At 44.3% G+C, this 16,864-nt stretch overlaps 1 protein-coding gene across 2 annotated transcripts in view; it reads left to right on the top strand.

Moving 5' to 3' along the window:
* LOC147886883 (adenosine/AMP deaminase family protein) overlaps positions 1–16,864 on the top strand; it is a 43,132-nt gene that overhangs the window by 19,595 nt on the left and 6,673 nt on the right. For both annotated transcript variants that reach the window (XM_087394350.1, XM_087394351.1), the window contains exons 5-8: positions 12,158–12,385; positions 12,486–12,562; positions 12,703–12,772; positions 12,920–13,033. In XM_087394350.1, coding sequence (XP_087250476.1) covers positions 12,158–12,385; positions 12,486–12,562; positions 12,703–12,772; positions 12,920–13,033 — 489 coding nt within the window. The remainder of the gene's footprint in view (positions 1–12,157; positions 12,386–12,485; positions 12,563–12,702; positions 12,773–12,919; positions 13,034–16,864) is intronic.

Raw genomic sequence — 16,864 nt, 5'->3', positions numbered from 1 at the left:
AAACTTATCTCCTTTTGGTGATTGATCACGACCTTGTACACCACATTGGCACTGCAGGGGATGTGTTAGAATTATTATCATATTCTAGGCAGTGGCCAATGTATTGTAATAAGTAGGTTAGGGGCACTTTTCCCTCTTTGAGGTTTTTCCCCCTTACCACAGTCCAATCCCTACCTACGGTTAGTGGATAGGATAGGGTTTTGTCACTTAGACAAAACCCCTCACTCTTTCTTTGTACTCACTGCATTCCACTATTCTATTCTGTACACTTACGTTTGCTCACTCTCACTCTTGCTCTCCATTGTGCTCACATGGCCAACCCTATGGCTGTCTACCTTGTATTGTATCATGCCTCCTTGGTGCTCATCATCATTGTTCTGATGCACACTGGTATGCTTGTCAGAGGTCAGCATCTCCTGATGTCACCTGTGAGAGAGGGCTAGTGCTTGTGGGTGTGCCAGCCCAGTTTGAGGATAGGTCAGTCTGGAGAGAGGGCCTTGTTGTGGGTGTGCCCCCCCCCCCCCCCCCCCCCCCCCTCCCCCGTGAGGACAGAGTAGGATAGAGGGAAGTAATGTGTGGCTATCCAGTGCCTCTTCCATGTGCTGCCACGATGGCCATGGAGGATCCGGGAGGGGTGTGGATCTGTGCAGGTATGTCAGCCCTGTTGTGCTGCCATGGGACAGCTCCTGGAGGTGCCTCTTATAGGACCTAGATAAAGGCTTTGGAGCAGGGGGTGGGCTGACTGGCAGGTTGGCCACCTTGGCTGGAGAGCAGCCCCCCATAGGCTGGGGGTGAGCCCTCTTTATAGGGCTGTGGGCAGCCCTAGGGGTGGGTCGGCTCACCTAGGCTGGTCGGCCCCTACAGTAGGGGGTCGGCCCCCCTTCTACATGGACTAGGGAGGGGGAGGCTGCCTATATATAAGCCCCCCCTTTCCTCCTTGTTTTCATCTTCGGGTGGAGCAGTTCTTCCACACGTGGACCAGCCCCTTGGAGCAGTTCTTCCAAGCGTCTTCTGGAGTAGTCCTTCCAGCCCTGGGGTGGAGCAGTTCTTCCATCCTTGTTCATTTGAGTTGTGGAGGTTGTTGAGCAGCGTTCCCGGCTCTTGAGCAGCCTGTTGTGCAGACGTTTCCCCCCAGGTTTAGAGGGGCTTTTGCTAGATATGACTTGCAGTTCTCTTGTTTCCTTCTCTCCCTCTCGGTGTGGGGTGTGTGTGATGCGTGTTCTCTCTCTCTGTTCATTTCTGCTGCACTTCTCACATGGTATCAGAGCCACGGGAGTGGAGCGAGTGTTGAGCTAGGACACAGAGAGGGGGTTTAGGGTGCTGTTCGGAGGTGTCTTTGAGAAGCGTGTGCGAGGTGTGGACTGTTTGGGTGCCTAGCAAGGGGTGACTTTGAAGGGTGTTTCAGATAATAAAGAGGTGTTCCCGATGGACGGATAGCGAGGCGTGAAGGTACATTGGGCTGCCAGCCCCGTCAGCCTCTTCTCCAGCCCTCTCCTTTCTTCCACCTTCTATCACTGTCTATCCCATCCACCTCTTGCAGCTGAGCTTTCTCCTCGACATGGCGACTTTGTCCGAGATGGCAGAGAACAAGACTAGAATTCTAGTTTTGCCCACGTTCTCGGTTGACTGTCAGCTTGATGGGCTCAATTACGATGTCTGGCGGGTCATGATGGAGTCTGTGTTACAGTCATATGATCTTGTAGATTTCATATTGATAGGCGTTGCTAGACCAGATCCCTTTGTGTCCAATCTTGGCATCCTGGAGTAGAAGGAGGTCGAGACCTTGTCTCAGCTCTGGGACCATGTCAATGCAAGTGTAAGTTCGTTTCTTTCCCTTAACGGTACTCCTCAGGTGATTAATCACGTGAAGCACATGACAGTGGCCAAGAGTATATGGGAGCACTTGCTGTCCCTGTATAATCGAACCTCTCCCATGAAGAGGGTCCAGATGAGGTTGTTGGATCCAAATAAGTCTTCATCGATGAGGGACCGCATCAACAAGTTACAAGAACTTCAGCAGGATATCCTCTAGGTAGGGAAACCGATATTGTCTGAGGACATGGCCATAACTCTCCTATCCTAGCTATCCTCTCAGTGTGGGGCCTTCTATTCGTCCTTGATCACAAGTGGCAAGATGAATGAGTTGACTTAGTAGGAATTGGTCTCGATGGTGCTTGACCAGGAGGAGCGATTTGTAGATCGCACCTATGAGAGTCAGCTTGAGGCTTTGAGCTGAGCAGAAAGGCCGAAAGCAGTTGATAGCTAAGGAACGAGAAGCACTCAAGGCATCCTGTACGTGTAACCGATGTGTCAAGAAAGGTCATTATTGGCGGCAATGTCCCCAAAAGAATGGTGAGGGGCCAAGTAACCTGTTGGCCAATGTTACTGCCATGCCGACGTATACTCCAGCCTTTTAGTAGCATGAGGCAGGTGCTGCCAGTTGGCTTTCCGAATTCAGATGGAGGATTCCTTGCTTGTTTGTGGTAGCGAGACTTGCCAATCAGGAGCAAGGGGAATCATTGATCAAGGTAGGCTTTTAGGAAAGACCTCGAGCCAAGAATTGTTCTCGTTGACTCAGTGGGCAGTATGCTACAATTGTGTATTTTGTTTGGACAAAATGACGTGGCAGATCTAGAGGGGTTCTCCTAGTGTTCTGTTGCAGCTATTGTCTGATGCTCTTGGAGATCTGGATGGGTCAGCAGATTGCTAGTGTGGGAATCGTGATAGATGATTGATCCTTGTGAGGTGTTATTTGCCCATTGTCCTTGGAGCACTGAAGCTCATCGATTTGGCGACATTGTAACAGTTTGGACTTGAGAGGGGGCTATCTAGCTCTGCCATGCAAGGAAGTAGACCTTGCATCGGTGGCAGTATCAGTTGGATTATTGTTCAAGTACCTTATATTGGAGTGATGTACCAGTACCAGTAGTTGGATTGTTGTACCGGATGACATATAGTACCAGTTCTAGACCAGAGGAGTGTACCTAGCACCTATGGCCTGGGAGCAACAGTTTCAGGTTTCTCGTGATCGTGTTGAGGCGGTTCGTGCCAAGAGGGGGCTTCTTCGACAGTACCTGAGGTGGTCTTCAACGATGGAGTATCACGATGGATTTCTCCATTTGTCCTAGCGGCACACCCAGCTCCCTAGCGTTTGTGTTCCATCCAGGAGCTGAGAGGGGTTGTTAGAGTTCAACATCTCCTAATGTCACGTGTGAGAGAGTGCCAGTGCTTGTGGGTGTGCCTGCCCAGTGTGAGGATAGGTTAGTCCGGATAGAGGGCCTTGTTGTGGGTGTGCCCGCCCCCTTGTGAGCACAGAGTAGGATAGAGGACAAGACTGCGTGGCTATCTAGTGCCTCTTGATGGTCCATGTGCTGCCAAGATGGCCATGGAGGATCTCGGGAGGAGTGTGGTCTGTGCGGGTAGGCACAACCCCGTTGTGCTACCACGGGACAGCTCTTGGAGGTGCCTCTTATAGGCCTTAGATGCAGGCTTTGGAGCAGGGGGTGTTAGCCACCTTGGCTGGAGAGAAGCCCCTCGTAGGATGGGGCTGAGCCCTCTTTATAGGGATGTGGGCAGCCGTAGAGATGAGTCAGTCCACCTAGGTTGGTTGGCCCCTACAGTAGTGGGTCGGCCCCACTTCTACATCAGCCGACTAAGGAGGCCTCCCTTTTCTCGTTTTCATCTTCGGGTGGAGCAGTTCTTCCACACCTCGACCAGCCCCTTGTGCATCACCTAGAGTAGTTTTTCCAGGCGTCTTTTGGAATGGTCCTTCTAGCCTTGGGGTGGAGCGGTTCTTCCATCCTTGTTCATCTTAGCTGTGGAGGTTGTTGAGCATTGTTCCCGGCTCTTGAGCAGCCTATTGTGCAGAGGTTTCCCCCCAGGTGTAGAGGGGCTTTTGCGAGAGATGACTTGTAGTTCTCTTGTTTCCTTCTCTCCCTCTCAGTGTGGTGTGTGTGTGTGTGAGGCGTGCTCTCTCTCTTTCTATTCATTTCCGCTGCACTTCTCACAATGCCATACCTCTCCAATCCACGACTTGCTGTTCTTTTCCAACTCAGAGCTCTTTGCTTCATAGCTCTCCTTTGTGCTCAGCCATGTGTATTCTCTCGATGCTTTTGGCCTAGATCTCCTCTCATCTGCTTGTAGTTTGTGCTACAGTTGTCACTTGATACTTGTAAGGAAGGCCAAAATTGGGGCAAGTTAGTGAGGGTTAGGTTAAGTTGGCTAGGGGATGTTTAGGCCTAGAGAGGGGCAAAATGGAGATATAGTGCATGGGACTAAATAAGTACACCTCCCCACCCTTTGTCCTCACTTTTGATGTGACACCTAATCCTATCTACTCTCTCTCCTCCTCCCTCCTATTTCGAGCCTACTCTCTCTCTCTCTTCCCCCCCCCCCTCTACCCCTTCTCCTTCCTTCTGCCCCTCATTCTCTCTCCCTTCTGCTTATCTATCCCCCTTTCTATAATCTGTCCCCTACCCCTTTTCTACATGGGTATTCGAACTAGGGAGCCCACGGATGGCCTGGAGATCGAATCGCTTCACCCAAAGCAAGGAGCCTGGTGTTGGAAAATCTGTACTCTCCTTGAAAATCGTGCTGGGATGTGGGAATCAAATTGACTTCATGATAGAGGACTAGAAAGGAACAAAACACAGCGCTAGGGCCCAGAAACAAGGGCTGGACTCCCCCGAGGTCTTATTGCAATTTTATAAGGCTTTCTACAACTGGCACTCACAGGAGTGTAAACCGAGAAAAATCTTAATGATCTAGAGCTCTGAGGCTCTTCTTTTATAGACTTAGCCTTCAACCCGAAAGCAAGAACTTTCTAATAAGCTAGGGCTAGCTTTTAGCTTTTTTGAAGCCTAAATTAGGAATACTTTTCTCAAAAAGTTGAGCTTTCCAAAAAACCAGCTTTAGGAGGTTTTAATGAAAATGGATTTTTTTGCTGATTTTGACTTGTGTGGTCCTCTTGAGTCCTTAAAGTAGGCGCCCAGATTCTTGGTGCTTTTTGCTTTGTAGGATCTGCTTTTTGCACTTTGTCCTTAATTCTAGGGCCTTTTTGCACTCCTCTTGGTCCTACGTAATACCACAAACAAATACCAACCCTTTAACCCATTAGAGGTTAGTCTAATGCATGCATTCTAGTTCTTGGACTATTTCTAGTCCCTTGTGGGCATCCCCACAGTTCTCTTTTTACCAATGCAAGGCAAAAGTAAAAACAATAAAACTTATTCTTGGTTAATGAGCTTCACCATTCTTTGATTGGAGTGAATTCTAATAAAGATTACTCTTTATTTTCTTAGGAGAAGTCCCAAATGGTGACATCCCGTTGGCTTCTAAACAATTGTCCTTAACTGAAAAGCTTCTTGATACAACTGTAGAACTCGAGGATATTTTGAGAAGAATTCCTCATCTACCCAATTGGCATCAAGTGCCGAATAATTCTTAAACTTGACAAGGTATCTACGGGTAATCTTGTCTCTGCGTCCTTTCTTCTCTGTATGATATACAACTTGTTCTGGTTGAAGGATCTCCTCCATTTCCCCACCTCAGGTGGCTCTTCTTGAACTGGTCTTGTGGGTTCTGGTCCTTGATACTTTTTTAGAAGACTCACATGAAAAGCATTGTGAATCTTCCAAGTCTCGGGCAGCTCTAGTTGAAAACCGACTTCATTTATGGGCTCACTAACTCTGAATGGTCCATAATACCTGGGAGACAACTTTGGGTATACTTTATCTTTTCCTTCCATCTTTCTGAGTCCTTGAACTCTCAATGGCTTGTGTAGTAGACAAAATACCTCGATGCCCTACATAAGGAGGAGCATGACATTCTTCCAAAGCTTTGGCTCGATGTCTTGAGTCACACAAAGATGATCATCTTTCATGAGAAATCCGTCTTTTTAAATCAATACGGCTGAAAATCATGGCTCCCTTTAGTCTGTCCAAAATATGATCTATGCGAGGGATTGGAAACGTGTTCTTGACTATCATTTTATTAAGAGCTCTATAATCCACACACATACGATAAGAGCCATCCTTCTTTTGAACTAAGAGCACTGGTGAACAAAAGGGGGAGGAGTTGGGACTGATAAGTCCTTTGGAGAGCAAATCCTGTACCTGTGCCATAATTTCTTCAGTCTAGGCTGTGCTCACACGATAAGGCGTCTGATACAGGGGCTCACTTCTTGGAAGGAGCTCTATAACATGATCTTCAGCCCGTTCTCTCCTGGTAGAGAATCTGAAAAACAATCTTTGAAAGATTCTAGAAAGTGAAAGTTTTCTTTTTCTATAGGACTTATTTCCACTTGAGGTTCACCCTCTTTCTCTGAAATTGGAACCAAACCTTATAAACAGCCTTTAACCCTGATTTACAGCAACTCAGAGGCTCTGGGGAGACTGGATACCCAAACTACAGCAAGAAAACACCTCCTGGATGAGACAGGGTCTTTTGGAACTGATTCATGGGCCCTTTAGGCATAAATCCAGGCTAGAACAGGAAAGGAGGCTGGAACAGAAATCGCAGCAACTAGGGAGCCCATGGATGGCCTGGAGATCAAATCGCTTCACCCAAAGCAAGGAGCCTGGTGCTGTTCTAAATGCTTAAATAGATATGCTAAGAAAGAAGTTATTATCAACCATACGTACAAAAGGGAGATAGTCATTATGGTTAGTAGTACTCCTAATGGTTGCTTCATTTGGTTAGAATCCAAGGTGAACCCTAAGGGTCTCTACCATTTGCTCGTAGTCACCAGAAACGTTTCGAAATGCGAAACGTTTCGAAATGCTTGAGTTTCTAGACCCAAGGTTTTGTTCAGGTATAGGGAAACAGTGTGAAGTATGCCCGCGATGCCCCATAGGCCTAGGGAACACATAAATAGGTCCAAAACATGCAAAAAACATTAGTACTATTGAGTACAACAGCTGAATAGTGGGGTATGTTATTTTCTGCCACAATGTCACTGACTCTGAAATGTTTTGAAACGTTTCAAAATCAATTGAAATGTTCTTTTTTAGTGACCATGCCTTTGCTAAACGCCTTTGTAAAGATCGTTGTTGGAGTATCAATGCTCCACCCTTTTCCTCTAGGTGAGTCTCACTAAGAGGCTTGCAACTGTTGAGGGCCAAAAGCATGTCAAGATTGTCCATGACAATGGAGCTTGGGCTTGTGGGGTTTTGATAGGATCCATCCAAATGCACGTGTTAGGATTGGTGATGACAAAGGTAGGCTGTGTTGTGGGGGTTCCATATAGAACCCATCCAATCACACATGGTCTAATCCCTTCAAGGACAATTATGTGGCCATAGGGGACGCCATACTATGCCTCTAGCAGCTCACATGGGGCTGCCAAGCTGCCAAAATCCTGGCCAGATGGGTGTCGCCAGTGTCGGTAGACCAACTGGTCAGCTAAGCTGTCTAGGTTAACTGTGTAGTAAGGTCTACTAGGCGTCCAATTATGGCTGCACCAAGTCTAAATAGTGGGGCCTTTGCCCTGGATTCACCAATGTATTGAAGCCTTTTGGTTGAGTGCGCAGTTGGAGAAAGCCTCTACTAGTACTCTAGCAAGGCCAACATCAGTGTCAATGTATTATTCTCTCTTGTCCAAATGTATCTTGATCTGGTATTGTAGCCTCTACATGTATGGCTTTAGGGAAGGGAGAAGGGAGGATCCATACTTTAATGATGGCAGGAGTGGTATGGTACGGTCAATGGTTGAATTTTGGATAGAGCTTCCACTTAAGTCTTGTACCCAGCTTCACATCAACCATCTTTTGAGGCAGCTACAAGAAGATCAGTTTTAGAATATCTTATTTGTATGGTTGGATATATTCTGGTCCTATGAAGGCATATGTCAGTTTCGACATGTTGTTCCCTATTGCGCACTTGCTTGGTCTCTTTTAAATTGGGTTTGGTGGCCTCCCCACTTCTGTGTAGCATCCATTCTTTGGTTTATTTTGGTTTCGTATACAGGCCAATTCTGATAAAGAAAACCTTGTGCTGAGTACATTTTCTGTGGGAAATGCCTTGCAACAAGCTGTTAGAGTTTAGGGCATCTCATGGTTTAGTCTAGAGAGAAAGGGCTTCTATGTGGGTGTGCCCGCCCCCTTTAAGGCTAGATTAAGGAGAGGAGAGAACTAGGGTATAGGGCCGGAGGCAGGGCAATTTATGCAAGAGAGGCTTGTGGGCCAGCCATCAGGCTGACCATTTGTGCCCTCTAGCCCCTTTTATAGAGGGCTTGGACTGAGCCAACACACTACTGATGTCAGCCCTCCAGTCGGCTGATGTCAGCCTCCCCCTTTGCCCTATTTATAGGGCTCCTCCACTCCCCTTCAGATCATCACTTGGAGCCGTGTCTTTTTCCCTCTTTTGGGTGTTCCCCTTGCTATATACAGAGTTTCCTTTGCCTCTAACAGTGTCTATTCTGTGTGTGTGTGTGCGCGCACACACACTGCATGCTTCCGCTCATTTGCACTCTCACATGGTATCAGACTTCAGGTTTGCACGGAGCCAGAGAGGGAAGCAACATACGCGATCTGCTCCGAGGCTTTGTGATGGTGCACACGGGAGGACCTTTATGCGAGGGACTCAGAGATGCGGGCTGTTACTCTAATGGTGCAGCTTTATAGTCTTGAGTTCTCCAGCGCTAGTACTATGCAGCCCTTTTTGATGAAGGCTAAGGTCATCCATAACCAGATTTTCTCCATGGGAGTTGCACTGACTTCTCTGCAGTTGGCGGAACTTATTCTTATCAAGCTACCTCCAACTTATGACATGGTCTCTGGGGCCTTGCGCTGTAAGGTCTCAGCTTGTCCTCTCTATTGCTCGAAAAGGAGTCAATACTTTTGTCCCAGGGCAAGCTATAGGTCACTCGAGGCCCTTTTATCTCAGGAGAAGAGCAAGAAATATAGTTACAAGTGTGGAAAAAGAGGCCATTTGGCGAAGGGCTACAAGTCCAAGGGTAATCTCAGGATCAGGACTCCTCATCAGACTCTGACCACTGAGGAAGTACCAAGGTAGTTGCAGCAAACCTCAAGATAATACCATCTTTTTTACAGTAAGAAGTCTCCCCCCACGGGTCATAGCCAGAGAGGGCATGTGAGAGGGTGGATGGGTTGCTTCTGACCCTATTCAGTAGACAGTCTAGCAGGCATAAGAGACAGTGTGGAGCTGTGGACCGGATGTGTTTGGGGTTCACTGTTTCAAGTTACAGTGACTATGGACCGAGGAGCGTGAGTTCATTGTACGGGGTTTCTGTATGTGGTGAGTTCACCGACAGGATATTGGACGTGGTGTGTTCCACAGTTCATTGTCCTCCGTTGGGAACCCATAGTGACTGGTTCGGGATATTGCAGAATGCATGACTTCTTTGGAGAATTAGGTGACATTTCTACAAGGTACCAGGAGGAGGAAGAATCTCCTAGTCCAGGTACTCATGTCTCCACTTTTATCGATGAAAGCTTCATCATGAATCTATTAACTGTTTGGCCACCCATGGCTCATAGGATTCATTCCTAGCACAAAATCCCCAAGAGAGAGAGGCAGGTGAGAGGGGAGGGAAGGGAAGGGAGAAGAAATTCTCTCTATTTTTCTCCTAAACCTATAATGCCTGTTAGCATAGTTAGTGCACCTACTAACTATGTTAATTAGCACTTGTAATGCCTATTTGCACATGCAGTGCCCAAAATGCCTGTTAGCACATGCAATGCCTGTCAATGTACCAACTTACTATGATAATTAGCATCTTTAATGCATGTTAGCACCTACAATGCCTGTTAGTGCACGTGTTTCCCCCAACAAGAAGGATGTTTGTTGAAAAAGAGTTGGTAGAAACAAATAGAGTTGGCACTTGCTAATTAATACTTTCATCTACCACTGCCATATGCTAGTTATCACATGCAGTGCTAAACTGTCATATGCTAGTTAGCACATCCAATGCTTGTTAGGACCAATAGGTGCTTTTAAGCACATACTAATTAGCACTCTCATCTACCAATGGCATATGCTAGTTAGCTATCTTCCACCGGAGAGTCCATGGTGGCATCTTCATTGGCCGGCTCCCTCAGATCATTGTACATCATGAGCTGCAGAGAGGGTGTTAGAGTTTAGGGCATCTCATGGTTTAGCCTAGAGAGAGAGGGCTTCTATGTGGGTGTGCCCGCCCCCTTCAGGCTAGATTAGGAAGAGGAGAAAGAAAGAGTTTATTAAAGTCTTCGGAAAACCGATGGGTCTATGAGATTGTGAAAACCTGGTACAAAACGAGTTGTGAGGGTGGAGCTACTAAACGAGCATCCACACCAATGCAGAATGCAAAAATGCAAAATGATAGTACTAAGTACAACATAGTCATGTCAGTGGTCGACTACATATCAATCTCATCATCATCATCATGAAATCAGGGTGGATAAGGCAATGGAGGCATGAAATCGGCGATAGGGTGCTGTCGGCTGCTCACGGGTGCAGCCCTGTGACGTCTCCTGGTCATAGATCTGCACCTAACAAGGGCTACAGTAACCCTTGTCGGCCGGGCTCCGACTTTGAACAGAGAGGGGATATCCCCAAGTGTAATCTGCGCGTCAGTCCCCTGTCTGAGCTGTCGGGTAACTGGCTCTGGGTCACGATCATGTTGAGGCCTCGTCTCATGGGTGTCCATGTGATATGGCAGGAAGAACTCCATAATAGAGCTCTGAGAGGGATCTGCCAAGGAAGAAGTCTGCTCCTGTCTCCGTGATTGAAGTATCCTCTTGCGGTGCCTGACTACCTCATGGATGAAGCACGCCAAACATCTCTGGTCTGGGTAGGAGAGGAATTGGGACAAAACCCTAGAGCTATCTCTGAAGAGGCAGTAGAAACGCCCTCGGATCTCATAGTAAATAGGGTACCTGAAGAGAGCAAGGGTATAGGGCTGGAGGTAGGGCAATATATGCTAGATGGAGAGGCTTGTGGGCCAGCCATTAGGCTGCCTATCTTTGCCCTCTAGCCCCTTTTATAGAGGGCTAGGACTGAGCCAACTCAGCTGACTGGACAGCTGGCTGATGTCAATCCTCCAGTCGGCTGATGTCAGCCTTCCTCTTTGCCCTATTTATAGGGCTCCTCCACTCCCTTCAGATCATCAACTTGGAGCATTGTGTGTGTGTGCGTGTGTGCACGCGTGTACTGCATGCTTCTGCTCATTTGCATACTCTCACACAAGCATCTATGATACTGAAAATAACATTTTTCATATTCCTTCAATAAGCTTACCCTTTAGCTGGGTTGAAAAGGGGGCGAATATTGCTTTAGAATGACACCTAGCAAAATGCTGCTAAGTTCTTTTTTTGCGGTTGTGGAAGGTAGGCATAGCTTTCCTTGCTATGTAGTTTTCTTTTCTACTTTTTAGTTTTGTTTTCTCTCTTTTCTAAAATCATTCCCTCTTTTGCTCTCACTTTTACTTTGTTCTATACCTCTTCATCTCTCTCTTTCTCCATTTCCCTCTTTCTGTTTCTTTTCTGTCTTACCTTGTTTTTCAAAAACTTTTTCAATTCGCAGGATTATATATTTTTATAGACCTTATGAAGATTTATCACTTATTGGGCTATATCATGCTCTGTATATTTCAATATATGCAGTAGATGTTGGCCCAAGGGGTCAAGTCGAGCTAATTTCTGATCAAGTGGTCTACAAGTTGAAATTGAAGAAAGTCTATTGGAGACATTAGACTAGAAAAGGTTGTTAAGAGGAATCCTTTTATGCTTGGTTTTTAACCTAGTCTTGGCTACTTTGATCAGTTTTCTATACAGTGAATGTCCCTGGGCGATTCTTGGGCTGCTCAGGGTGCTGTCCACTTTTTTTCTTTTTCTTTTTGTATTGATCTAAGAGCCTATCTATTGATAATAGCAGCAGGCAGAAATATGAAATGAATTTCAAATGTGAAAAATATTATGCAAAAGATATCTTGTCTGGCATTCAATGACCTGCAATGGAAGTTAAGTTACCATTGCTGCTTCTAGATCAGATTTTTTCACAGACGCGCGATTTTTATTTTAAATTGACATCTTTCATTGTTGTAATACCATTGCTGCTTCCAGTATTTCACAGACACATGATAATAGCTCTACATTGATTTTTTCATATTATAGCGGCCAAACATATGGTTATTGATGTACATGTGGTGGCATTTTCTTAGTGTAATGTGTCAGTGGGAATGACCAAGAGGTCCTATGTGGAGGCTGTGCTTGCTGGATTGAAAGCAGTGGAAACTGCTATGGTCTTGGGTGGTCCCACATTCCAGGCAGAATGTGATCCAGGGCATCACTGTCCTCCTATGGAAGATGAAAGGAAGATGCCAAAAATTCATGTAAAACTTCTGCTGAGCATTGATCGTCGCGAGAGCACGGAGGCAGCAATGGATACAGTGTGTACAAAAAGTTCTAAACTTCTGTACCCTAATTTTGTCCCTTTGTGTGCCTTTTGCTTTGAGCGGCAATGTCTTAATGCCTAGCTGCTTATTACAGGTGCAACTTGCAGTGGAGATGCAAAAGTTTGGAGTTGTTGGAGTGGACCTTTCAGGGAATCCTCGAGTTGGGGATTGGTGTGTATCTGTAGTTTGAGTGGGTCATGCAGTTCTTTACTTATCAAGCAGTTTTTTGGCCTGCTTGCTTTGTAGAAGTTTTCTGTTCATTTTATATTTGACATATGAAAGAGGTTTCGTTCCTACTGGCTTTGTTCTAGGCAGACTTTTGCTCCTGCATTGACTTGGGCTAGGAAGCAGGGGCTTCCAATAACTCTTCATTGTGGTGAGGTGTGTCATTGAACTTCTTATAGACTTAAATAGTTATAGCACTGTTTAGCCTTCAAATCAGCAGAAGTCGTAGAAAGCAAGATTGTGTAGCTATACAGCTGCCAAAGGTAAGCTAGTTTTAACAGAGCGTTTGTCAATGTCTCACAGGTGCCAAATCCTGAGGAAGTGCAATGCATGCTGTCTTTCCAGCCTGAGAGAATAGGACATGGGTGCTGTCTTGAAGAATCGGAATGGACAACACTCTTGGTGTCAACTATTCCAGTAAGGAATTTTCGAAGTTGAGGATTGCAGCAGCTATGAATCAAACGGCATTTTTCGAAAACTTGTTTAGCCACTACATTATACATGGTGGACATATCCTTGTGTTATATCCCTCTTATTAGCGTCTAAATTGTGGGTTGCTTTAGTGATACAAAGCAGTGGAGGGTACCTTCATGATAAGTACAACCATATTGCAAAAGAAACGTAGTTACAAAGTTATCAACGATGGAAGAGGAATTGCAGCAGGGTGAAAGAGTACTTGAACCAAGTCAATGCTTGATGAGCCAATAGTCACTCAGACTTGACACCAAAATATGTCGAGTTAACACAGTTCTACATGACCAGAAAGCATGGTCCTGATAATACTGTCGGTTTATGCTTCACCCATGCTAGAATTTAACTTCTTTCTGGTTTGGGCAGGTTTTCAGATTCATCCTGCTGAATATTTCTGCAGTTTTACCAGACGTGTAGATATCGCCCTGCAAATTTCCATCTAAGTATCTTCTATTTTGAAGCAGATAGCGTGAACGAAAGAATGTGTATCTAATGTTTAGTACGAGCATTAATCTTGCATAACAGAGGTTGTTTCTTCTTAGAACTTAGTGGCACAAGCCAGGTGAACTGAAACTTACACGGGCTGAAATTGACACTGATATCTCAATAGTACTTAATTGCAAGGGAAATGGTCCTCAATTTTATAGAGAAAGGACTGGGGAGAGGTGCTTCTTTTGTGTAATTCATCTCTCATTGGTAAGGTAGAGCAGTGCTATACTTGAACCATGCCCTTTCCTGCGCGAGGCTTCTTGCTAGGGGTTTGCTCAGTGGGGCAGGCTTGGAAGCATTTTTTTAAATGGATCGTCCATCCCTATGCTTAGTATCTCATCGGCTTCTCTGTATTGCTATGGACGGCTCATCCCTTACACTCATATTTAGAAAACGACAAGAACACGCTTGGTTTGTATACTATCTGTGATAGAGAGGTGGTTTCCAAGCATCCCTTGTCTCCAAATCATCATGCTTAGGTTGATGGCTAGCCGTTAGAGATACAGGTAGAACCAGGTTGGCTGAATGGTGCAGATATGTGGCATCATTCATTCGGGTAGAGATGGTTCCCTTGTGGTGCCTATCCTGGGCACATCATTTAAGTATTCTCTATGGTTTTTTCCCCTCATTTGAAAGAGGGATTCTTCATGATTGACTCATCGGTGTGATATGAACAAAGCCATTGCTTGCGTTAGTGTGTCAAAATTATACATAATTAAAAAGTTTTGGTTTAACTTTTCTATTGAACACTTATAATTGGCAGTTTTTAACTAGAACTAGGAGGTCTTGTTGATATAAAGGTTAGCTTCTTGTCCATAGAGACCTCAAAGAGTATCTTTATAATTGTCTTGTGAAATGGTTTAGAGAGCCCAAAGAGCTAGGTGGGCTAGACACCTTGTTGGCATAAAGGCTTTCAATCGGCCTTAAGAGACCCAAATAGTATCTTCATGATTATCTTGTGACATGGTTTGAGGATTACATATATTGTCATCAACCCTTGTGATTAAAGAGACATAAAATGTCTTTAAGATTAGGATCTATTACATGATTGGTGTGCGTGCATTGGTTGTAGTGCTTGTGTGGAATGCAAGTTTGGAATGCTTGCCTTCAAATACATGATGCTTTTTATGCATGACCAGAAAGATGCTTTGAAGACATGCTTCTAATCATTGCATTGGTTTGAATATCAATGATTGAAGGTTTTTTTTGGAATGCAATTTTGAAATGATTACCTTCAAATAAAAATGCATCCTTCCAACCTTTGCATTGGTTTGAAGATGTGCATGCTTCCAGTCAGTCAAATGCTTCCAATCACCACATTGTTTCAAAGATTAATGCATGTTTAGAATACTATGAATATGCTACCACACAAGAATATATCATTTGAAACCCTTACCCTCTTTACTTGAGCTCTAAATCAATGTCCTAGATCCTTGCCAACTAACCTTACTTTTAAAGTGATCATGGATCAAGGGTTGTGTTATAAGTGTTGCTCAACACATGTGAGTCTTATATCATGTGAAGTCCCCCAATAGTTGTGTTATATAATGTTCGAAAAAATGACAAAAAAAATCAAGTCCCCCGAGCTCTGGCCAAGAAAAGCTCGCAATCAAAGCTCACAAAAAATAAACACCCCTTAGGATGGGGTTGAAGATCATGACCTTCGTATTACCTAGGTTGACCTTCAAATCATGTGTCTCATAGAAATATTGGAGTGCATCTAAATGCCATTGGGGAAATCTATGTATGGTAGAATCAGATTAAAGGGGACAACTAAGGGAGAACACACGTCGTGATGAAGCATTCGAGGTCATTAATGTATATCCAAACAAGGTCAATGATAATTAACAATCTTGTTTTGATCCGAATTGTGCTCATGATCTCCTCTATCCACCTCATTGAAGCCCTAACTCTTGCTGGTACATGCTTGTAAAAGGTCCAATTGCCCAAATGATATCCTAAATTACGCTAAATCAAGTAATTGTCTAAATAGTCAAGCTTGCGGTTTTGCACTCGAAATCTTGGACTGGTTTTCCTCATTCCTTCCCTTTTTTCAAATGTTTTGAATTCCAACCTACTTTTTTGAGTTGGATAAGCACACACATAAAATTTTTGGCTCATTGTGTGATCTATGAAGGAGTACATTTTAAAACATGCTCTCTTATGCTCAATAGGCTAAAGGATTTCACATATTGCATTGGGATACATGCTTTATAGAATGAGCTTGCAAAATACACATCAGCTAGGTCATATTGTATCATCTGAACAAACTTTCACTCTATGGAAGAATAATTTATTCCAGGTCATGTATTGAGCTCTCAACTCCTTAATTAAACGTTCTAATCTGATCACTTTGAGAATCCCTATCTGCTCTTTCCTTTCTGGACTTTTTTCCATAATGACCAAAGTATATATTGGCCTTGCATAGCTGTTTTAGGAATCTATATTGGTCTTGCATAGCCACAGAAATTGATACCAATCCAAATCTCGAAGTCAAATTCTTGCATCACCTTTTTCCATTTGGCCTTATGTCTAAGCAAATAAGATTTTTCACAAAAGTACTTAAAAGGGTTTTATGATTAAGAGCCATCACTTGCAATTCGGATACATACAGATAACGTCTGGACAATTTTAAAGCATGCATTACCACAAACAATTGTCTTTCTGGGGGGAATTAATCTATAAGCTTCCTATGTTGGTTTCCCATCTTGGAACAAGATGGGTCGTATAGCAAAATCTCTAGCATCTATGTCTGCCATAACGGGCTGACTTAAAAGTTTTATTAAACTCTTTATCCAAAGTAAAATGTTGGTTGCATTTCTTCTTCAACCCCTTAAGTTATTGGTCAATGGGAGGATGTTGGACACTCTAGAACTTCCCTATTTTTAAGCATCAATTTGCAACCTTTTCCAGGTCTGATGTGTTCAAGATAAGAACAACTTTTTTTCTTCAACAATTTGCACTCCTATATATGTATGTTTGTATAGATATATACACATGTATGTATATATGTGTGTATGTATATATGTGTTTCTCAATATTTGTACTATAGACTAGTATATCATCCAAAAACACCCTACACATTCCCCAAATATGAGAAAACATCTTCCATTGGTTTTTAGTTGCCAAATGGCAACACTGAGAATTGATTGTCATCCTTGTGTGTGTGGAAGCCAGTTTTGTGAACATCTGGTCCCCTTGATTTTAATGAAGTAATGCACTTTGGTCTATCATCAAGGTTGTCCATCTTGAGTAAAGGATATTGTAAACCCTTTTTAGTTTCTTAGA

This window comes from Dipteris shenzhenensis, chromosome 23 (genome assembly GCF_047967505.1).
Source record: "Dipteris shenzhenensis isolate YYH24624 ecotype China chromosome 23, Dip_SZ_1.0, whole genome shotgun sequence".
NCBI lineage: Eukaryota > Viridiplantae > Streptophyta > Polypodiopsida > Gleicheniales > Dipteridaceae > Dipteris > Dipteris shenzhenensis.
Note: the sequence above shows the minus strand (reverse complement) of the source record. Positions and strands in the feature narration are given on the sequence as shown.